Here is a 23351-nt window from a genome sequence, read left to right on the forward strand (position 1 = left end):
GTCTTACCAATTCTTATGGTTTAAGAAAGTCCATTTAAACAGGCCAGAACTGGATAAAGGGGCCTTAGAAAATGTAACTTTGAAAATCAGGCTTTATGCTACTCCCACTGCTTCCGGGCTTTTGTTTTTTTTCTGGAATGCATTGTAGGCCTTAAGCTGGGAAATTCAACTGCAGAGGTGGTTGCTAGTAGTGAAAAAGATTTTAATAACTACTGAAACCTCACATGTGCAAAATTGTAGAGTTTCAAAATGTGCCAATTCCCTCAGCTAACAGCCTTTAGAAGTTCAAACTGGTTTCCTCAAGACTTGTGTGATGCAGGAACACGGCACACCCAGGAATCCAGCTGAGCCCTGGGACACGTGCTGCAAGCAGGAGCTGATGTTTCTGAACAAGGAACAAGGTACTGGCAGCAACGTGTGTGGAGATCTCTTGGCTTAAGGCTGGGAAAGTCCCATAGCCAGTGCCAGCTTCAGACATTGGGGTTCATTCTCCAAGCTTTGCAGTGGGTGTCATTGTGCAGTTGAGTTTGCAGCCCCAGCTCAGCCTCCAGGTTTCCTCACAGCATCCTGACTTACCAGAGTGTATTTTAATGTATTCCTGCTCTACAAGTTTTGTGTTCTGTTTGGGAGAGGAGGAGACCTCTAAACTTCAGAAGTTTATAAAGAACCAAATGTAACAATCAGTAGCAGTACCAGAATCAGCTGCTTTTAGTCCATGGGGAACCTTGAAGTTACATTAATTTTTGCTTTATTGTCCCATTACAATGCTGCATTTTAGTTATTGTTGAATGAAACGGAAATTTCCCAAACTATCTCCCACTGAAATGACATCTATGGTTTTCCAAAGGTTTGTAGAAGGGAGTCAGTGTCAGCTTGTCATGAACTTTTGCTGAGAAACTGATGTTTCTTTCTTGATGCCAGTGTTTTTCCTAAGAGTAATGGAAATCTGCAATGGAAGCATTTTCTCAAGCCTGAATTGTTTCTTGAAATATGTTGTAAGGAGACCCCAGTGGCATTTCCCCTCTGACTTTTGTATTGGGCACCACAGATGAAATCTTTGGTCACCAATAGATTCAGTTAAGGTTAATTCTTAGGTTTTAGTTCTGTTTAGTACATTGGAGAGTCTGAAGTCACATCAGATGAGTGGTTTTTTTTAGAGAAAGGGAGTGGTTTTGCTATTCTAAATGTGTGATTATTTATAAAGTATGTAACATTGGATATTTGATTCAATAACTTTCAACTTGATGAGCTGTCACAGTGGGGTTTTGAAGCAATGCAGAGATAAACTAGAAAAAAAAACTTGCTGTGTGTAGGTCTGGTATGTGCACAAATTCTGTAGTGAGGGTTTGTGTGTGTGACTGAACAGGGGGAAATGCAATGGCTCAACCACCAATGTTAAAGGAAAACCTTCCTCCTCTTTGATTTTAAAGTCAGAGTAGTCATCCATATAAAGTGCTCAAAAACATGAGGTAACTTTTTGAACTTATGCCTATTTTACTTTTGTGGAGTGGGGAGAAAAGTTATTCAGGGCTAAAACTTTGCTGGTTTTCAAATTTTACATTATACAATTATAACTCTGATGTCAGCGTAACATTTCTCAGGGTCTGTACATTTCTATATCCTCTGCTGCCTTCAGAACTGAGAACTTTTATTTTGTATGTTAGCCAGGGAAAGGTTTGGACTGCCTTTATTTCAGAAAATTACTGAGGGTGAATGAGAACTGTACTCCTGTTTGGTAAACTCAAGAGTAGTAATTAGTAGGACAAAGTTTCTGAATGTTCTGTCAAATTACAGAATCTGGTAACCAAATTAAGTGATTCCAGCTGGAGTGTATCGAATCTTTCGTGTGGTCAGCTCCACTACTTGAAATAAGAGCAGAAGGTCAAGTCATTAATTTGTAAATGCTTGTTAATAATTTTTACAACCTTGCATATAATTGAGATGCTTCAGAGCTCATTAAAACTAGCAACAAAAGGGCTGGAAAGAATTCCATCATCCTTCCATTGCCAGCAACATATAATTCAATCATGGTATAAGATCTGTAAATGTCATTAGAAGAATTTCACAGTTTGCTCATGTAAAATTCTTCCCTGTTCCATTGTTCAGCAAAAGGCACTTGGCTGGAATAGACATTTTCTGGTGGGTGGCTGCTTTGGGAAACCATGTGATGTGGAGAGAGTTAATAGAGTTAATGTGAGATGAGGTGTGGTGGAGGAAACACCTGTGCTCAGAGGCAGCTCAGTGGAGGTAGGTGGTGGTGGGAGAGAGGGGACAGCTGTACCAGCACACCAGGCTGGGTCCTGCTCCAGAGTGAGCAGCATGAGAGATCAGATAGATCTGCTGGCCACAGTCACAGTCCTGGGGGTCCTGGAGCAAGGTAAATGTCCTTTGTACAATGCCAGGATTAAGGTAATTATGTTAAATATTGTGGGATGTGGTTCCTGTATTTTTCTCTGAGTGTCTGTGGAGTGAAAGTCACTGTTTTCCATCATGGTAAAATGATACAAATTTTTTTTGTTCATGGCAAAAGTGTCATGCCTGAGGATGGTCATTATTTAGCAGGGACTAAAATGATCCTCAAAGCCAGCAAGTAAAACTTTTAGATTTAAAGCAATTTCAACGTGATGTTCTTAAAGTAAACTAGTTTGTGATTGAATTTCAGCAGGTAATTTGTAACCTGCAGTGGCTGGAGGTAGCCGAAATGAAGGCAGGTTAGTAAATGTGTTGCTGAGGAGGTCAGTGCACATACAGACCTGGTGTGGGTATAGGAAAGACCCTGTGCACACAGGGGTTTCTCTGTGACCAATGTCCTTGTATGTTCATATGGCACTGAGCAGAGGACAAGATGCACTGAGAGCACAGTCATTTGGAAACTAATGCAATTTCTAGTCAGAAATAGACATGGAGCTCTTCAAGGAACTCAGAACTTAAAACTTAGATAGGTGCATTGTGTTTAGACCATTTAGAAGGAACTGTGTTGTTGCCAAGCTCTTTTATTTGTGGGTCCTTTGGGCAAAGTCTCTCCCCCTTGAGCTTCAGGACAATCCCTCCCTGGTCTGTAATGGGGACAGAGCCCCCATTTAATTACAATCTTCACAATTCTATAAGGGAAGGTTTGTGGGGTTTATTATTACTGCATTAATGCACCATACAGCTATCACACCTCAGTTTACAAATGGATGTGAATCTCTGAGCAGTGTCATGTGCTTTTAGCCATCAGATGATAAATCTTTAATATAATCATTGTTTAAAACAAAATACGCCACTTTAAAAAGAGAGCTCAAGACTTGTGAATTTTCAGTAGTTTCCACTCAATTTACACCAACATACCACCACTAAATGGAAGAAACTTTTGTAGTATGAATTTTTTTGTTGTTAAACTAAGTGGGGGTGGAGTGAGTGTTTGGTGTGCAAAGACAAGACATGAAGAAAACTTGAAATTGATTTACAGAAATGCTGCTGAGCCCTTTTCCTTTAGGAAACCCTCAGATGAAAATCCCTAGATAGCAGTTTTGTCTCAAATATTTTTGCTTAATGAAAATTTCAAGTACTTTTTAAAGGTTGCAGCATTAAGCCTTTTACTTTCATGGCATACAAGCCAGGTGTGAAGCCATCAGATAAATAGCAGGCATTGGCACCCTCCTATCTGTTCGATCAGATGAAGTATCCTGGTTTTAGGATCTCTGCATGGGAAGCCAAGGAGCAACTGCAAAATCCTGTGTGTTTTTTTCCATCTACTCCTATGACACGTGTGCCCGTGTCACTGGGGTTCAGAGCAGCTTTCTCTGCTTGTTTTGAAAGGACATTCTGTAGGTGAGTTACAGGTCTGGGATTCACTCTGAGCAGATGAGCACTGAAGCATGGACCTGGGTTATCCCTACAGACACTCTCCATCACACCCTGGTGTAGATGTCATTTAATGGCTGACCTTGGTACAGCATTGGTTGATTTTTATGTTTCCTTTTGAATTTCCTGGCAGCCTGCAGTTTCCACATTCTTTCAAGTAACTTTCTTCTTTTTAATTTAGTCATTCTCAGTTTAGTGAAACTCTTGAGTTTAGCACTCTTTAGATGTGTGCCCCAGCCTTGTGGTGAACATTGTACCACAGAGCAAAATTACTCCAGTTTTCCCCTCTGCTCCTTTATTTTACAGCTTCAAAGGAAAGAAAACTTATGCAATGTCACAGTCAGGCCCCACAGGGCTTGTTTGCCAGGTTCACTCAAATGTGGCAGATAGCAGCTATGATATGATTTGACAAGTTTGTGGACATAATCAAATAGAGAATGAAGAATATTTCCACTGAGGAGCAAAGTTCAGGGAGAGCTGAGCCCCTAAGCCACATGGGAATCCACACAGGTGATTAACCTCGAGACATGAGTCACGAAAAAAATAGTTTGAAAGGTTCTGCAGAGTAGATTGAACTCCTTTTCTCTTAAGAGTCTGTGCTGAGAAGGCTCATGCAGTGTGGATTTTTTCAACACCTCATTCTAGAAGTGATTTTGTGGACTGATTCTTCATCCTTAGTTCTTCACCCTTATACCAGGTTTAGGAAACAGCCAGCTGTCCTCCCAAAGGCTCCTGCTCCTCTTGGGTGGTTGTTTTGTGTGTTACCCATCCCTAAGTGTCAGGGATTTGTGTAGGACTTGTCTGAATATTAGCCCCTGTGTAGAAGCAAGGTGCCAAGTGTAGAGCTGAGGGACAGGTTTGATGTGAAATGATTCTTACCTCCCCCATCAGTCTCAAGATCCCACCTTAGGAAAGGTGCAGATGGCACCAGGCAGGATGAAGAACATTGCCCAGTGCAGCTGGGCTTATGCCACAAGCCAGATCTGCTCATGATGCTGTAACTCCAGTCCATTCCTGGAGAGGAGACTGGGATGAGACCCTGAGAACAACATCAGGGAGGAGGAGAGGTAAGAGGATGGGTGGTGGTTGCATCTTATTCCCAGGGCTCTGCCAGCAGCTGCTGAATTCCCATTGCATGTTACACATCTCTGGATTCACAGAGGGAGTGCTGTGTCATGTCCTGCTGGACCTCTGAGAAGGGTGACACCTCACCCACAACCAACCTGCTGCAAATGAATCAAAGAGGGGGAACATTCTTGTTTTCCCCCACTTAGCTCTGTCAGCACCTCTTGTTTAGGGCTGGGTCACTGTGGAAAGCACTAGAACACACTTAATTGTTCTTAAATGTGTTCTGAAAGGAATAACTGTATTTATGTTACTAAAACCTTGTGATACACAAGTCACATAGCATCAGATTATTTACATTTCTGATTCCCTTCTACATATGTTCTAATGCTTTTCTGCAGGCACGTCTTGTCTTTAATCTTGGAACATCTGTCCCTGCTTCCCCTTCTCTATCCTGCTGTTCTGCTTTTATCTTTGGTACAATAAGAGTGTCCCCAAGGCAGGCCTTGGACCCTGGTCCTTGTCTCTTTGTGCCATGCTCTGGAAATGTTGCTATGTGAGGACTTTGCTCACTCAAATGAGCACCACAGCCACCAAAGTAATTGTTTTTATAACTTAGTTTTCTCCTATATAAAAATAGGAGTTTTCAATAAAGGCAGCAGTGTAGTAGTACACTTAAATAAAACAGAGCAGCAGCAATTGCCTGTGGGAGTAGGAGCTTTCAATAAATAGTGAAACACTCCAAATCTTCATGTTAGCAAGTTTTCATTGTTTTGAAGTGACTTTCCATGTCCCTTAGAAATGTACAAAGGACTGATGTAGCAGACCCTGAGTCAGTGCCTTGGCTCAAATGGGCACAGGCTGTTTGCAGGCATGGGCAGCACCCGTGCTCCTTGAACTGCTGGAGCCTTGGGGCTGCCCTGCAGGACTGAAGAGCAAGAAATAATCACCCTCTTCCCCATTTCCTTTTATTACCATGATTAAGAACATCTCTAATTGACTTAATGATATCCCAGTTTGGATGCTGCTCTGTGACAAGGGCCATACTCTGCACCCACTAGGAACAGCAGAAAGTGTTGCACATCATTCCCATCAGACTGACTGAGGTGCACATGTACTGTAAACACAAAGTGCAAGATTAAGAAATCTGTGACTCTCTGTGGACTTGGTAAGGTTTTATTGTGTTTGATCTGCTGGGGAGTAGCACTGAGGGCTTTGCTGGGTGTGAGATGATGCAAAGTGTCATCCAGCACTGGCACCCAGCTGGGATAACCAAACCTGAATTTAAAGCATGAGAATGAAATAAATGGCACATTTATTGCAGGTCATGTGTGACAGCCCTGGACTATGGACCTAGATCATATCAGCTCTTTCATTCTAACCACTTGCTTGATTCCAAGCCAGATAAAGCTTGACTAAATAAACACTTCTGCTCTGTTACCATTCCTGTGTTCTGTTTTTAGCCTATTTTGCAATGCAGGTGATCTATGCCCGTCGGAAGTACAAGATTTCCCCTCCTGAAACAACGGGTCACCCTGAATTTGAGCGGGCCTTCAGAGCTCAGTAAGATTTTGACTTTTTGTGGTGACTTTGTCTAGATAAGACTTGGGTCAACTGTCACTGTTGGGAGAGGCTGGTCCCCCTCAAGTCACCTTTTCATTTACTGCAACTGATATTATATACTTTTTTTCCAATGCTTTGTGTGCAAAGGTCTGCATTTTGATTTGGAGCACTTTGGCTGGGGTGTTTCTGTCCATCCATGATAATTCTCCTTCTGGCATTGCGAGGCAGCCAAATTACAAATTAGTGGCCGTATGGAGGAGGTGCAGAGCATTCATGATTAGAATCATTAAATTTAATATTACCATTGGCTCCAAATGGTGAGAGCAGCCAAAGCTTTATTAATAACCTGATATTTTCTTGTAATGTTTTGCTGTTGAATTGAAGCAAACAGCCTTGCTGGGCCCTTGAAGCTGCAAGGGCATTTTAATTTTTTCCCTTTCAGAAGCCATTGTACTGTGAGAATCAGCACTCGCAGGCCCCTGCTGAGGGCTGTTTCTTTTTGCTCTGTTCCTATGGAGAGAGCAATGCTGGAGCTAAACTGGAAACGTTCACAGATCCCTTCAGCTTCCAGCAAGCACCAGATCCCGTCTTTCATCTCAGTCGTTCTGTTTTGTAAGGGATTGAAAGGAATTGGCTGGAGCTGGTGTGGAGGGTAGTTCCAGCCCGGCACTGAATCCCAAACAAAGCAGCTGCGTTCCCTTGCCAGAGCACAGGAAACATTTGTGGAGTGACAAAAACACCAGCTTCAGTCCTTCTGTGGTGCCATGGAAGGCCAGCCTGCCTGGAGACATCAGCCTCTGTGAGCTGGGGAGCTGCTGATGTGGCTTTTAATGAAATACTTAACTATTAAATGTGTGTTAACCAAGCTGTGCCATGGGCTGCAGTGTCCTGGGAAGCCGTGGCTGTAATCGGCAGGGAAAGTGATCTTGGAGAACTTGGACTTGAGAAGATTCTGCTTCTTTGTGAGTTTTTCTTCTCTTTTCCCTGTGAAAAAGTATACAAATAGATAATTTCATATATTGAAGGAAAAAAACGCGAAAAGGTGGTATTGATGTATTACTCACTTGAAGAAACCTGGCAGCCTCCCCTCACTGAGGTTCAAACTGCATTTACAGAATAAGGTTCTTCAGACTTTTTCCAGCTCCCAGTCTGGCTCCATTCTCCAAAGGTTTGTATATTTTTGGCCAACAGCAAGATTAAATTGCCTAGGGAATGGTAAAATGTGGGATAAGCAAAACCAATGTCTTTAATAGCACAGCTCCTACTCTTGCAGAAAATCTGAATTTTTATTACTAAAGGAAAAAGGAGGAAACCTGGCTGTAGATCTGATCACCTCCTGCTGAATTCTATCTGAGAGAAGGCTCCTTCTTGGAGTAAGACTTGTGTGACTCCCAAATTTGGGCTGTGCTCACCCAAGGGGAAGAGAAAGCTGATTAAACACTGATGAGAAGGCTCTCCCTGGCAGCTGGAGGTGCAGTGCTGTCTGTGATGGTGCCGTGTGTGGGATGGAGCCCTCGAGGGTCCAGCAGAGACAAATCTCTGTCTCAGCCACAGCTGCTCATTCCAGGGCCACGTGAATGTGGGACAGGTGAATGCTGAGTGTTGTTTGGCTGCTTTTTTTTCTACAATACAGATATTGGGTGCTCTTGATCACAGAAAAGGCCATTTTCCCATGGCACAGTGATGGTTCTCAGCTCTTTTAGTTTGCTCCGATGTGTTTCCAATTCCCTTCTCCAGCCTTGGTTCTCCAGGCTCAGATGTGTACAAGGAGGCAATTTTAATTCTTATCTCTGGTTCTCACCAGGGCAAACTGCTCAGAGTACTTCCCTATCTTCATTTCCCTCCTCTGGGTTGCTGGAATCTTCTTCCATCAAGGTAAGAGAGATGTGGAGGGGAACCCCAACCCAAACCATGTAAACAAACAAGAAAATCCCAGTCCCAATTTGAATCCCATTGTGACTCAGGCATTCTCTCTGTGCCTGTCAGGCTCTTTTTCATGGAAAGCAAATTTCCCCTTTAGCTGGATTGATCGAGAAGTGCCCCAGCTCCAGCTGGGAGCAGCTGAGCCCATTCCTGCCTGGAGGAGGAAGCACTGGCAGCTCCTTTGCTGGAGCCTGGCTGTCACCTCGTGCTGCTTCTCCTAGACAAGGCCAGGCTCTCCCAGGGTGGCAGCAGCTGAGGCAGAGCTATGTCAGAACAAGAAACCATAACCCAAACATTTACTCAGCCACTGTCTATCCCTACCAAGTGAGCTCAGGGGATTTGGTTGCTGCGACAGGGATGTTGTGAGAAGAAACCACATAAGGGAGCATTTCCAACCCAAGTCCCAGGGCAGCTCTGTGGGGCAAAGTTCATCCCTCACAAAAAGGGAAGGAAGAAAACTCATTTAAACTCCCACGGTGGTTTAAAGCCAAATCATTCTGTTTGGTTTTCTGGTCATGCCCCATCTTCTGGGGTGAGTGCTGGAATGCAGCTCCAGCAGTGTCCAGGGATCCTGAGCCCCAGCCGAGCTCAGCTCCGTGTCCCCACAGGTGTCACTGCAGCCTGTGGGCTCCTGTACCTCTACACCCGCCTCCAGTACTTCCAGGGCTACACCAGAGCTGCACAGGGACGGTAAGGACCTCACCTGGACCTTGGGCACCCCAAACCAGCCCAGGGAGGCTGGGAGCAGGATGTGGCTCCTGGGACAGGTTTCCTCCCCACGGGTGGGACTGCAGGCAGATTTTCACCCCTTCTCCTCCTCTGCTCCTGCCCTCCTGTGCTCATGGCTGTGTCACCTCTTCCCTGACTGTCCCAGAGGAGTGGCACTCACAGCCCTGCCAGCATGCCCTGTGCCCGGCTGGGCTGGCAGTGCCTGATGGTGTTTTCTCCCACCCAGGTTGGGACCACTGTACGCCAGTGCCTGGCTGCTCTGGGTGCTGGTGGGGCTGGCACTGGCCGGGCTCCTGGCACACTTCCTGTGGCCCAGCTCCTCCACATGGATGGCAGCACTGGGATGGCCTCTCCAGCTCTGTGGTGCCTGCTGAGAGGGGCCACTGCTCTCCCAAAACTCACTGTGTGCCCCCAGCACGGGAGCTGGTCATGTGGCACCATCAGAGAGAGAACATTTCCCTGGCTCTGCATTCCCCGCTGAAGGGAGGTGGATGCTGGCACTCCTCTGCTCTTGAGAGGTAATTTCCCTTCTAGAAAGCCAATGCTTTCCAGCCCCTGCCCCTGCTGAGAAGCTTCACTGCTGGGCTTTGTAGCACTGTCTGCTCTAAAATGCCTCTGGCTCTGCCTCACAGAGCACAGATTGACCCACATGCTGTCATCTCTCCTCCTTACTGCTGTAATGATCTATGTTGAAGAATCACACCATGGATATACAAAAATAAATTCTTTTTCTCACTAGAAATCACCTGTCATTGTCAAAGGTGCTCAGAGACTGGTGTGAGAACCAGTCGAGCTGGGGACTGGGTTTCATAGGAAAAGCTGCTGTGATTAACTGAAATAGATGTAAGGGTAAGCTTGTCTAAAACCACATCCAAATACTGGGAGAAAAGCCTGACCCTAGTCCAGGTACTGAGGGCTGTGTTTGGCATTGATTGAATGACCTTCACTTTGCCCCAGCTTCACTTAAACCCACCCTACAACAAGAATTTGCCTTCCCTGGATTCCACCCTCTGCTGTGAACTTGGGGTTCACAGGTGCCTAAAGCAGCTCTGCACCAAAGGTTTAAATTTAACTTTTATTACAGTGCACATTGTTTTATATATTTATATAGAGAGATGTACTTGAAAAATCAAACGTATCCAATAATAAAAAATACAGAACATTAAAGTAGTATAATGCATTCCAGTGTATAGCTGAAAGGACATTGGGATTTACACTAATCCCTACTATTTTTGAACTGGGCTACCTCTGCTTTATTTCTTCCTTCCCCAAAAACCCCACATCAATCAATAACTGAAATAGTTATTTTAAAAAAGACAGTTCCTGCACTCCATCTCAAGGCATGAAGACACTGGAGACTTCACCATGAGTTAAGGGGCTGTGTTCAATGCTGGCAGGCACAGTGTGGCATATTTTATTTTTTTGTTTTTCCCTGCCATAATCATAGCTCCAACCCCTTTGGATTCGTTCCTCCTCTGCTGAAGGAGGGTCGGTCTTTGTCCTCACAAATCCTCAGCTGTGGCCAGGACTGTTGCCTGGGAGAGGGCAAGGCAGACCTGGGTCCCTGCTGCCTCCATCCCAGCACTCCTGGTGAGCTGGGAGGACTGAGTGTGACCTGCTCCGTCCCCAAATACAGCCAAAGCCTGCCCTGCCTGGGGCTGAAGGTGCTTTTTGTCCCCACGCTGGCTAAAGCTCACCCCGACCCCAAACTGTCCCGTGTGTCCCGAGCGGCACCGAGGGAGCGGAGCAAAGCCACCCCTCTGCACAGGGGTTGGGTTCTGCTTTGTGCTCCTCTTCAGGAGAAGTCGATGCCCGTCCTGGCCCCGCTGGGCTGGTGGGGCTGGCGGGGCAGCAGCAGCAGCAGCAGCAGCAGCAGCAGCAGCGTGGCCGCCCCCGGCAGCCGGCCCTGCGCTGTCCCGGTCCGGGCAAGGCGCCGCGGGGAGGAGGGAGCAGGACCAGGGATCCACGAGTGTGTCTGTTCTGCCTCGTGCCTGCTTCACTCTGCTTTCTTGATAAAAATCTGGAAGGGCAGAGGGATGGGATCAGAGCGATGAGCAGGGCAGGGGTGGGAGGTGCCGAGGGAGCTCGGCTTACCTCGCTCAGGATGATCCACACCGGGGAGTCGGTCTGGATGGACAGCCTGATGGCCTCCAGGGGCCCGAAGGATGGGTCCACCTCACCCTCTGCCACGCCCTTGGAGAACGAGCCTGGTGGGGACAGCACATGGGTGACACAGGGATGGTCCTCTGGTATTGCCCCTCTACCTCCCCTCTCCCCCAGGGCACCACCGACAGCCCCTGCAGCTCCCCAGCACAAAACAGGCTAAAAACCAGCAGTGGGGATGGAAATACAGTGCAAAACGCCACAATTCGGAGAACAAAAATCAGGTAAACAAAACAAAATGTATTTGGCAACATACCACTGCTGTGAGAAAGGGGACAGAGTGGCCTGACGTGTTCTTTGGTTGTGATTTATTTTTTTTGAAAATGCAACTGGGAGAAACCAGCCAGCATGCAGAGGAATGAGAAAATGGCAAAACACTGCATGTGCCAGGAAATTTTTCTTTTATTTGTCTACTTAAAAAAAAATACATCTTAGAAGCAACACCAGGGCTGTATCACACACTGGCTATCTCTGGAGGCTGCAATTGCTCATTCTTGTCCAAGGGCAGGGCAAGCACTAAAACAAGCTCTGGTGGCAAGAGATGAAGTCTGACCTGCAAGTGGTGTGAGCACAAAGATGGCAAAACTGCCTGTGGTGGAGGTTTTTAACCCCAGGGTAAGCAAATAAATAATCTGCATCATTTGGTCCCAGCTTTGAGCAGAGACTGGCAGAAATGTGGGACTGAAAACTACCTGAGGAGGACAACCTGCTCTGAGAGCGAGGGCAGGAGAGGAGAGGAGACAACGACAATTAAATCCTGTTCCAACCTGGCTCCCAGCAAGCAGAATTACTCTTTGCCAAGCAAACAGCTCTAAGGTTCTTGACTGACATGCAGGTGAGGACATGGGCTGTGTTATCAAAGCCAGCAGGCACTTTACCACCCCACACCCCGCTGTACCTATCTGGATGTAGCCATCCGCTGTCCTGCGGTATTTGACGGCTGCGCCTCTTCCCTCCTGCAAGGCTTCCTTGTCTGACTGCAGACTCTGCAGAAGGAGAGGAGTTTTGTGCAAGGCCAGAGGCAAGAGTCACCCAAAAGGCCCAAGGAAAAGCAGCAATCCCAGAGCTGTCCTTGCCAGCAAACCCTGGCATCTCGTCCCATACCTGGCACCCTGAGACACATGCCCAAAGCAAGAGGAAAGTTGCAGTTTTCACACTGCTGTTTTGACTGCACCATTCTGGCTTCATCCCCTCCTCTGCAGCCATCCCACCCACTGGAGCATCCCCTCTGCAGGCAGGGGTGGCTCACACAGCTCAGCAAAGCACCCCACTCCTGAGGTGGCATCACACCAGGCACGGCCCTCTGGCTCCCTGCCACCACCTGTGAGTGGCACTCAAATCTTGTAAAGATTTTCCTGAGGGCTTTAAGCAGTTCCCTCCTCTCAGGCCTCTTTTGCTTCCCACTCCACCCTCACCTCAAATCTCAGCCAAACACTTACATCAAACGGCAGAACCTCCACGGTCGTGTTGAAGAGTTTGTCCTCAGGGTGCTCAATGTTCCCGCTGCGGAAGAAGAACCTGTGACAGAGACCAAATCCACAGGAAGGCACAATGAGCCAGGGGGCACCTGATGGCTTTCAACCCATCTGAACAGCTCAACCTACCAGGCACCTTCCCAAAGAGCCCACAGCACGATTTGGCAGAAAACTTTCTGTGCCAGATCAGCTAAACCCTGGACTGCTCACAAGGGAAGGGCTCTGGCAAAGGTGAGCCACTGAGAAAGGGTCAAATTATCCTTCCCCTGGAGCAGCACTGCTCTCTCCTCCTGGGCAGCCAAGCAGGAGACGGGCAAGAAATTTGATTTAAATTGCAGAAGAGCAGAAGTCAAGTGTCTCCACATGCTCTGGGCTGTCCCCATGCCCCCTGACCCCTCGAGCACTGGCCTTTCAATACGCAGCGGTTTGAAGAATCTGAATCGGATGAAGTCTCCGGCAGTGGGGGTGAAGGCCCAGAAGAAGTCCTCCCGCAGGTAAGCCTTCTCCAAGGTGAAGTGCTGGTAGGTTTTCAGGCTGGTGCTCACCTCAGCAGGAGGGTTGACGTGCTCTTTCCGCAGTGCCTGTTTTCCAAAGTCCTTGTCCTTGGTGGGCACAAAGCAAAAGGGCAGAGAAGGGCCGTGAGCTGCTCTGGCCCCTGAGGAATCCAGGTGCCAGCTACAAGGCACTGCAAATTACAATTTTGTGATTTGCAGGGCACAGAAGGATGAGAGATGGAGGTAATTTGGGCAAGGCACCAGGCAGGGGAATGTGTGACTGGATCCTAGGACACGGCTTCAGGAGAGGCAGCTCAGAGAAACACTGCAGCTCTGTGCTCTGATCCAGCACACCAAGGAGCCTTTCACTGTCCAGATGTCCCTGAATGCCTGTCCCTGCCCCAGGAGCTCTGGAAGCAGTCTTTACACTTGAGGAGAAAGCAGCTGGGAGGCTGACAATAGCATAAAATGACTGGATTACATGGCTTGACAGCACTGCACTGTGATACAAACTGGATTATACCATCCATTTCCCCAGGGATCACACAGACAGCACAGCCCAGGGATGTCTGTCCATGGGTTGCAGTTGTGGGAAGCTGCATTTGGTTCATGTTTAAACACACATCAACAATTCCAGCTATTATACAGTGAGTTATAATTTGCCTATCACCAAATCCCAGGAACATGGAGTGGGAGTGGGAAGAAGTCAGACCAAACCAGGAGTCATCTCTCCAAGGTTTTTCAGTAGATTCTTCAAAGTCACTTGCCTGGACCACAGTCTGGCACTCAGGATGGGTGGCCAGGACTGGTACAAAGGTTTAAAATCTTGCAGTGACTCTTGGTGCATGTCACTGCCATTCTGAGGAGCAGGAGCTACCTGAGCTCACTGTAATTCAGAATAAAACACAACAATTTCAGAGAAACCCAGTTGCCACCAGCTGCTGTCACTGATGTCCCCACCCAAAAGCAGTCAGTTCCTGGGTGCCTGCAGGCCAGGCCACTGTAGCTCAGACAGAGAGCTTGTCTCACCTTCAGCTTCTGTATCTTCCCAGCCAAGGAGGAGTGGGTCCCCACGTGCTGGAAGAGCGAGGGCTTGAAGCGGATCCTCAGGTTTGCCTTCTGCCTGTCGCAGTGCTTCTGAAAGGAGACAGCCCTCAGTGCCCCAGGCTCAACCCTCTGCAGGCCACTGTGGCCCACAAGAGGGATGGACAGGGGCAGTGACAGACAACCCCTATGCCCTTCTGTGGTATTTAGGCTCTAATGTGGCAAGAGGGCTTTTAACCACACTCTGGAGAAACTCTCGGCCACTGGCCCCCCAGGCTCTGCTGGGCAGGGTCCAGGTTTAAGTGCCAAATTTCTCCTTGCCAAGCACAGCTAAGAACACTGAGCAAATCCCCTCTGTGCTGTCAGGGAGGAACCGCCAGAGAACTGAGTTTCCTTTGCCCTTGGCTTATTGGGAAAGCTTTTTCCCTACAGCTCAGAGCTTGGGATCCCTGATGCCTGAGGTACAATGATCCTGGGATGACTCAGAGCCTGGGTGAACAGGTACCAAGTGTGGGCTCTCTCTGGATGGGCAGTTCCCAGTTTGCTGGCAGGAGCTGTGAGCAGATGTACAGCACGTGCCATCGTCAGAGCTGCTGGGCTGTTTCATGCCTATCCACCACATAAATAAACTTGGAGATGCTACTGTGATCCTGGCAGTGATCTACCATGGAGTGGAGGGAGAGAGACGATGGGGAGGGAATAAAGGACAAAAGGGAAAATCACTGAGAGCGTGGGGAGATGAGAACTCACATTTTAAAATAGCTCATCTCTCTCAGTTTGGGGGAGCAGCACAAAAATACAGGTTAAAAGCTGTATGGAAAGGGTATTTGTTATCCAACTTTGGCTTTTTCCAAGAAAAGAAATGCATGCACATCCCTAATGCCATCTGCTCTTGCAGCCTCCCACCTCGCAGAAATCCCGCGGCGGCTGCGGCGTCGCCGGGTGCCGGGAACAGACAGGGTGTCACACCAAGCCCCCACCACAGGCTGGAGCTGGGAAATTCCAGGCATGACCCCTGCGAGCTGCCAAAGGGATAATCCCCTAATCCAGCTCACGTTACATTAGAAAATTAAAACTAGCCATGCTAATGGGACAGACCCTACTCACTGCCAGCAACTCTGGATGCAACTCCATCACAACTATCTCACTCTGGATGGGAAGAGGATGAAGAAGGGGAATGGAGGCAGCAACAGCATCTCCTGATTTATCTTTCTCCCCTTTTCCTGCACTGTTAAAGAAATGTTTCCTGAAAGCAGCCTTGTCACAGACAGGCCAGGAGGGGGAATAGCTCAGTTGGTGGTAAGAAGGTCATCCTTTCACACAGCTCTACCCCAGGTAAATCTAAAATTAGTTAAAAAAGAAGGTGCAGAATATACCCAGAGCAGGCAAAGCACTTACCAAAAGCTCAGGTCAAACAAACTTTCAATCAAAAAGACAAATCCTCCCTGCTACCAATTTGATTCTGCACAGTGGGATTTACAAGAGAAAGTCATGTTTGAAAGGGCACTGTGCAGAGTTAATCATGCTAACAGTGGGGGAAAGGAGCCAGAAATCCACATGGAAAGTAGGTTAATTTTTAAAAAGGCAACATGTTTAAGAGGTTTGTGGTTTCCCCTGAGAAAACCTTGGTTCCATCAGGTAGGAAAAGATGAGCACAGATGAGTTAAGGAGAAGATGATCCTGTGCAGCAGGATCTGCATTTAATCAGTGCTCAAGCTGAGGATTTTGAAGGTGGGGGCACAGACAGCAGCATCATTCCCAGCTCCCTCCCAGCACCCACCCATCTGGCTTTACCCACAGCTGTGTGGCCTCTGGGGTTGCCAGACAGTCCTGGGGACTGCTCTGTCACACCTGAGCACATGGTCTGAACTGCCACGAGGATTCAGTGGACATCATCTGAGACTGGTCCTGCTGCACAAGGGGTCCTGGAGGGGATGCCATGTCCTCTGCCAGGGATCAGGCCAAATTAAACCACAACCCTGCCCCAATTCTGCAGAGCTCTGAGGATGCTCCAGCCCCCCAGCACATAAATACAATACTAATTCCTACTTGGCCTGGCATTTATCACCCAGGTTGTCACCATGAAGTCTGTTCTAAGCCACTGGCTCTGAGCTCTGCACAGGGACTCTGCTGCTTGTTCTCCAGCGGGGGAGGAGGGCGAGCAAGCGTTTGAGTAAATACAGTATGTTCAGAGAGCAGACAGGAGAGTATCTGGTGCTGAGCTCATCTTACATCTGCTGCCACACACACTCCTCCTCTGCCTGTCCCACTCGTTTTAGCCCCTTGCTGCTGGAGCTCAAACACAACCCCCACAGGGCACGGGGGGACAAAAACAGAGCCCATTTCACCTCTCTGCACCCTCCAAGAAAGCCTGACAAGAGCTTTGTGTGATCTGGCTCCATTCTGGCAGACTGTGCAAGGAGGGCTTGCTCTGGGTCATGTGGGGTGAGCTCTGGGCAGTCTCCATGTGTGCTCCAGGCGGGTGCAGCACACGGACCCGGCGTCCAAGGGTTATTCTGGGGCTGTAGCCAGTGAGTGGCAAACGCCTTCAGGGAGAGAAGCACCGGAATGCAAAACAGCACAGAAGAATGGGGAACGACTCCTGTCCTCCAGGGCTGGAGGAGGAATACCCTATTAGTGCTTAGATGCAGAAATAATGCCTTTCCTGGCAGCTGCAGACTACAAAAGCCTGAACTCTCAGGTCTCTACTTACACAATCCACAAGGACACCCTGCAGCACGCTCCAAAGGGATGGCACGGTGCAAAGTCACTTAGCACCAGAGCTCACAGGAAAGATCCTCTGGAGGCACAGCCAGGCGTACATTTGCCCACACACAACAGAACATTTCCCTTCAACAGAGGTTGTTTACGTACTGCATCTTTCTCAGGGTTGCAGACTTTCACCCAGAGGATGTGATCCAGCAGCCAGTCAATGGGTTTGTCCTTATAGAACATCAGGATGAACTCCACAATCAAGCTCAGATCCAGAGACTTGAACATTTTTCCTAGAGCAAAAAGAGAGAGCAAAGAGAGAGATGAGCTTTGGTACAAAATGGTCTAGAATCAGAGCTGGGAAAGAAAAAATTGAGAGACTGGGCTATGGAGGTTAGATGTGTCCATCTATGTAAAGGAAACAACACGTGGCTCCTGTTTATGTACCAGCACTGCTGACACTGCTAATACAGTTCCGGATTTAATATTTGTGCAGAATTAGAAAGCATTAGTCTCTCACAGGTCATAACAGTATCAAAAGGTCTAAAACTCTCCCATTCAGAAAAGAGAAACAAGGATGAAAAACACAGCCAGCTGCATGACAGACCATTTCCTGCCCCGAAAACTCCAAGTTTTAAGCCAGTCAAACCAGTATCCAAAATAACAGATCAAGCTGCTACTGCAACCATGTACTGCCGTTCCCAAAATAGTTCTGGGCTGATGTAAACTTCCTTTTGCACACTCTTAGGCAAATCCAGATCCCATCCAGCCTAAAAGCTACTGGCCATATCTAAGCTGTTTGGCTGTTGGCTGGGCCACTCACCAGGTTTATTTTTACTAAAAGTGAGCAACAGCGGTACCAGCTGTGAGGATCTTTCTCCCCTGTGCAAACACAAGGGTCATTGCAAAAATAGGAGGGGATCAAGTCCAAGTATTTTACCATCTTATGGGGACAATTTCTTGGGCCAAGAATGTAGTGCTGACAAGAGCCAGCAGGCTCTCGTGCCTTGTGCCTGACAGGACTGGAGTGAGAGGGAGAGAATGTTACCAATGAACCCCAGCTGAGAGAACTCCAGGATCATCCACTCCTCAGAGGGCTGCTGCAAGGCAAAGTTCTTCATCGTGCTGAGATAGTTTGGTTTGGCCACAATATCATCCTCCAGCTGCAAGACAAAAGGGCACAGTGCCAATGTCCCATCCAGGTCCCAGCAACAGCCTCTCTATGCAGAGCAATCACACCACAGACCAGAGGAAAGCTTTGGCACAAACCCAGCTTGTTCTGGAAGGTGCTCCAAGCACTTTTTCTCACTCAGTCTAACAGGTAAAAGAAACAAGGACTTCTGCCTTTCCTAAGTGGGAGGCTTCCAAGTCAAAAAGTATTTTAAAAACCCAGCTTTTGAACCTATGTGGTTAAAACCTGCTCCCACTCTGCTGCATCACAGAATTGGATATGCTCTTTGCTCTCTCTCAGCTGGTATGAGCCAGGACAGTGAACTCACAGGTACATCCATCTTCCCTCCAGCACCAGCACCAAACCCACCTGCACATAATAAATGCCTTTGGACTGGGCATACATCATTAAAAAGCAGTAGTCCAGGTTCTGCTTTGTCCTCCACCTGCAAGAGACAAAGACAATGGGAGCATCAGCTGGGATAGTGGCTGCTCCAGGGAGCCTGCCAGGGCTGGGTTTGAGATGGGAAGATGACACAGCCCTGGGAGGCAGAGGGGATGGCACATGGCCTCTCCCTTTGGTCCCTGGTCAGCTAAGAGTTACTGGAAATCTCAAGGACTTCCAAAATGAAGATAATTTGGGTTAAAACGAGCCCCTCACTTGGTGACAGAAACACCACTGCACAAAGGAAGCCTGGCAAAGCTGGTGCCAGTTCATCCCCCTGTCACCAAACCACATCCTTCCAGCTCTTGGATAATTCATATTTGAGGTCCTCACCTAGCCCTGCAGAAGAGCTTTCCCTACTGGACTCAGTGAGGAACTTGCTACAGTTCCTTAATTCTGGGCTTGCTTGCTCATAAGCTCGCTCATTCTTACCTGACTCTTTCCTTGGGGTCTCCAAAGGATTCCCGCAGGTGGGAGAAATCAGGATAGAAATGTGGAGATGGGGAAATTACCTCCAGGAGACCTGAGTGTATTTCCTTCGGGAATCTGAGGGAGAAAAGCAGCAGTAAACAAATATCTCCATGTCTGACACAACATTTTGTACACAAAATCACTGGGTAAACATTGAGCCACAGAACCAAACAAAAAACACAGCCTCTAGGGTATAACTTCCCTGCTGTCTAGTGCATTTCCAGGCCTCATCAGAAGACATCAGCAGGGATTGACACGATCTTTTTAAGTTATCTTCTCCCTCCCACAGTCTCTCACAGCCCCACGTACACATGCTCCCCACCAGCATTCTCCTCCCTCCTGCACACACACGGGTCAGCTTTAAAGACCAGCCCTGAGCACCATGTACTCTTTACAGGATTAAATGACCTGCAAACTGGTTCAACAAAGAAAGGACTTGGCACTACAGGCATTTAGAGATTTTCCAAATGCATCAGTAATTAAAATTTATTTTGCAGAGGTTGTGCTATACAATTCTGCTAAGTTGCTTAAAACACTGCTGTGGTGTAGTTCAGAGAGCCAGCAGGAAGTCTACCTAGTTCTCTCATGCTGATAAAATCAGCATCTACTTTTCTTATGATGTGGCTAAGAAATCTTTAAAGAGTCAAACTCAAACAGAAAATAATGTCACCCATCTGAAAAGCAGGCACCTACATCAGCCTTGCAAGCAATACCCTGGGACTGCCCCAACTGTGAGAGATAAGCAGGAAAACCAGTTATTTTTATGCTGCCTTTTCGAGAACATTTGGTGCAAGGCTGATTTCCTTTGTTTGTGCACAGCTTGGAGGACGGGAGATGGGGCAGAGGGAGACAAAGCAGTGAGACTGCCAAAAACTTCTCACTTCCTTTTTCCCTTCCTTATTCCCTCCCTGGCACTGGCAGGTCTTTCAGCTAAGACTCTCAAATCTTCCCTTCTTCAGGCAGCAGTGAAACAGCAGCTTCTCACCGAGCTGACAAAACATTGCAGTAAAGCAGCAACAGCCTCCTCCCTCCTGTGAGAGGAGCCCAGCCTGCCCTGGCCCCACACCACCTCAATTCAATTTGGAAGAAAAATAATTCCAGCGACTCAGGGAGGGGCAGGAGGCACTGGAGAGGGGGATGATGAGAAATCAAATCATTAAGTCAATTAAAGTTTCAGGACTTCTACTAGAGGCACTCTCGGCAGCAGCGCCCGGTAATTTCATCAGGATCCGCGGGACAATCAGTCCATTATCCCCGGTAAGTGCGCCCTGCTGCCTGCGGGCACAGGGAGGGGAGCGCTGCCAGCTCCTGCACGGCCACATGGAGGCTCTGATTGTGTTTTTCTGAGAGTGCCCGGGAACACAGCCCTGCCCAGCCCCTCTCCCATCCCCGGCTGGCACCGTGTGCTGCCCTTTCGCTTCTCCTTCGTGCGGCTCCCTTGGAAAGCACCGAGCGCAGGAGCTGCACGGAGTCACCGCCCCTCCTCTCCACCCTCTCCCTTCGCCTCGCTGGTGGTCATAACCCATCCCAGCTGCTGCTTAAACAGACACACACCAAGCTGCAAAAGCCACCGGGGCTCCAGGACATAAAGAGCAGCCAGCACGAGAGACAAATGTAACTAGAGCCCGAAACAAGGGGAAAACAAACAGGCGGGAGCGGGAAGAAAGACGGATCACGCATTTTAAAGCAAAATAAGGCATGAACATTCGTGCGTGCTTACTACACTGCCCAGACTGCACAGAGCTGCAGCAGACACTGAAACAACTGCCAGGACCGCTGGAAATCCAAACAATCCATCTCCTCACAATGCCCCAGGGTACAGGGAGCAAAACAGAACAAAATGACCACGTGTGTTAAATACTTCGAGCACAAAGAAGCCTCCTGGAAGCTACCGGATGCATTTTAGAACAAGCAGAAAGTGGAAGCAGCATCAGCTAAGCCAGCACAGACTTTAAAGAGAGGAAAAAAAACCCCAAGCAACAACAACAAAATACAAAAGGGAAGCAGAAAATTGTAAAGTATTTTCTCCTTAATGAAGCCGTTCCCTGGCCTTGCTGCAGGCACAGGCTGTACACTCAAGCCAGTTGGAAGTGCTTACAAGTTTTTGATATTTTCTGCCACTCCGGCTGTGTACTGTGGATCCGTCTGAAAACAAAAGAAAAGCAATGTTAGACCCTTCAGCCTCAGCCTGTGTCCCCCACGGCTCAGAAATCTTCTTCAACACACCCTGGGGTACTGTCAGCATATCTGTATCATCTTCATTCACCTTCATGTCTCCTTTTATCCATCTTTACTGCTCTCCCATGCTGACAGGCTCCCAGAAGCCCTCCTCTGTGGTCAGTGTTAACCAAAGGCATCACACACCAAAATCCATCCCAAAGCACACAAGATCCTGCACATCTTCCCCCTGTGCTCTCCTGGTATTTCTGCCCCTGCCAGCACCAAGTGTTTGCACAAGTTTTAACCTCTGGGCTATTTATTTTTTCCCTACACATGCTGGCTTGCATCCAAGAGAATACTCTTGGCAGCGAATACTCTGAACCTTTTAGTGAAAAAGAGGGGTCTATTTATAAGTTTTTCATTTCAGGTTCATTTTGACACCTTTCTTCCTAAAGCCCCAGTTTGTTCCCACAATCAACGTGGCAACCCGTAACACTTGGGAGACAAAGGTCGCCAGCGCCGCTCGCTGCTGTCTGCGGGTGAGATAAGCACAGGGACAGGCACTGGACAGAAACCATCTGCTCAGGGGAAAACAAAACCCCAGAACAAAGGGCAGGAGACCCACAAGCAACAACTGTTCGTGTTTGCTGGTGGTGGCATTGCTTTGGGTAGCCATGCAGCTCCTGAGGCTGCACATCCCGGGTGGATTTGCCGATGCAGTGTCGCAGAACCGGGACCAGCTGCTGCTGCACTCGGCACTGGGCGAGGTGAGAATGAGACACCAGGGTGTGTGTCACAGGCTGAGCACAGCACTTCTGAGCTGGCAAGGAGACAAGGGAGGGTTTTCTCGAGAAGAAAAGGTCCCTTTCCTAAACAGGGCTCAGAGACCCCATGCTGGATTGAGGTCTTACACCTCAGCATGCCAAGAAAACAGCAATGGGAAAAACAAATGCAGGGAAGGTGCTCCTGGCTTTGGCAGGAACCATGCAGCTCCATGCCAAGTGTCTGAAACAGTGGGTTGGTGACAGCCCAGCCAGCCACCTCACCCAGGGCTCCTCTCAGGCAGCTGAGGAAGCCTCTGCTCTCCCAGGCAGCCCAGCCACTGTGCATGACACCTGCAGTGGCCAGCGGTGACATTTGGGAATGAGGAGTCCCTATCCCAGAAAGGACATTCAGTTGCTGCACTTGTGCTGAGTCTCCAAAATTACTCAGCATTTGCTTCAGGTTCATACCACTCTCTCCACTATTTCCTCTTTATCCCATGTCCAAGGAGCTCTAACAAGTGCAGGTACATGGAGAAACACTTTGGGAAGAGGCAGAGCAGGCACAGCAGTGGCACACACTTGCACAGAAGGATGTTGTGCAGCTCCAAGACCAAATTTGGCCAAAGGAATCTCCAACAACTGCCACTGCTGTTACTGGGATGTGGTGTGTGTGCTCCTGCACTTCACAGGATCAGAATTTATTTGTTTTTCACTTTCCTTTTCATAGGTACATCCGGAAAATCAGGAGCTGCCATCACAGCACACACCTTACTTCCAAGTCAACTAAAATAGTATTACTGTAGTCTAAAACAGGAGCTGGTCTGGGTCAATTTGCTTAAAACCTCTCAGGCTTCAACTTACCCACTGCAAAAAGTCACCAAAATTGTCCTGGCTCCAAGGGAGCCAAACGGCAGCCAGGACCAATCCCTGTCCTGGGCCCTTTGGGCTGCACTCATCTGTGCACACCTCCCTGTACAAAACACCAGCCAGAGCCCTGAAGGCCAAATGCTACTCAAAATGTCAAATGATGGGTGAACAGGCAGCAAACCCAGACATTCATCTCTGTTCTGCTCCCAGTAACAGGCTACTGAGGTTTATCTTTCTCACCGGATTTCTGGAAATTAAGACAAATGCACTTCAGGCTCAAGAAAATAATCCTGAGAGGAAAGCCATGGAGAAAAATAACCATCTAAACCCATAGATAAAAGCAGCTCTTGCGGATTAATGTATCAAGGCTTTTTAGCCCTTGGATTCAGCAACTGATTCCAGGCTCCAGGCACCAGTACAAAGAGGCGTATCAGTCTCAACCCCAAATCACCGACTCCTG

General features: G+C 48.1%; 2 protein-coding genes across 3 annotated transcripts in view; one reads left to right on the forward strand and one right to left on the reverse strand.

Moving 5' to 3' along the window:
* Window positions 1–939: 939 nt before the first annotated feature.
* LOC134559240 (leukotriene C4 synthase-like) lies at window positions 940–10524 on the forward strand. Its single transcript, XM_063413838.1, has 5 exons — window positions 940–2377; window positions 6375–6474; window positions 8279–8349; window positions 9006–9087; window positions 9353–10524. The coding sequence occupies exons 1-5, from the start codon at window positions 2320–2322 to the stop codon at window positions 9498–9500; spliced, it is 459 nt and encodes a 152-aa protein (XP_063269908.1). The 5' UTR covers window positions 940–2319; the 3' UTR covers window positions 9501–10524.
* MGAT4B (alpha-1,3-mannosyl-glycoprotein 4-beta-N-acetylglucosaminyltransferase B) overlaps window positions 10188–23351 on the reverse strand; it is a 50666-nt gene continuing 37502 nt past the window's right edge. The window contains exons 5-15 of one of the 2 annotated variants that reach the window (XM_063413837.1): window positions 21199–21245; window positions 19062–19175; window positions 18555–18630; window positions 18063–18177; window positions 17177–17307; window positions 14288–14392; window positions 13173–13366; window positions 12729–12807; window positions 12188–12275; window positions 11221–11333; window positions 10188–11146 (exon numbers count right to left, since the gene is read on the reverse strand). In XM_063413837.1, coding sequence (XP_063269907.1) covers window positions 11123–11146; window positions 11221–11333; window positions 12188–12275; window positions 12729–12807; window positions 13173–13366; window positions 14288–14392; window positions 17177–17307; window positions 18063–18177; window positions 18555–18630; window positions 19062–19175; window positions 21199–21245 — 1086 coding nt within the window. In that variant the 3' untranslated portion in view covers window positions 10188–11122. Of the gene's footprint in view, window positions 11147–11220; window positions 11334–12187; window positions 12276–12728; window positions 12808–13172; window positions 13367–14287; window positions 14396–17176; window positions 17308–18062; window positions 18178–18554; window positions 18631–19061; window positions 19176–21198; window positions 21246–23351 lie in introns of both variants that reach the window. The other variant, XM_063413836.1, reaches the window with a different exon arrangement.

Source organism: Prinia subflava, chromosome 16, assembly GCF_021018805.1.
Source record: "Prinia subflava isolate CZ2003 ecotype Zambia chromosome 16, Cam_Psub_1.2, whole genome shotgun sequence".
Taxonomy (NCBI): Eukaryota; Metazoa; Chordata; class Aves; order Passeriformes; family Cisticolidae; genus Prinia; species Prinia subflava.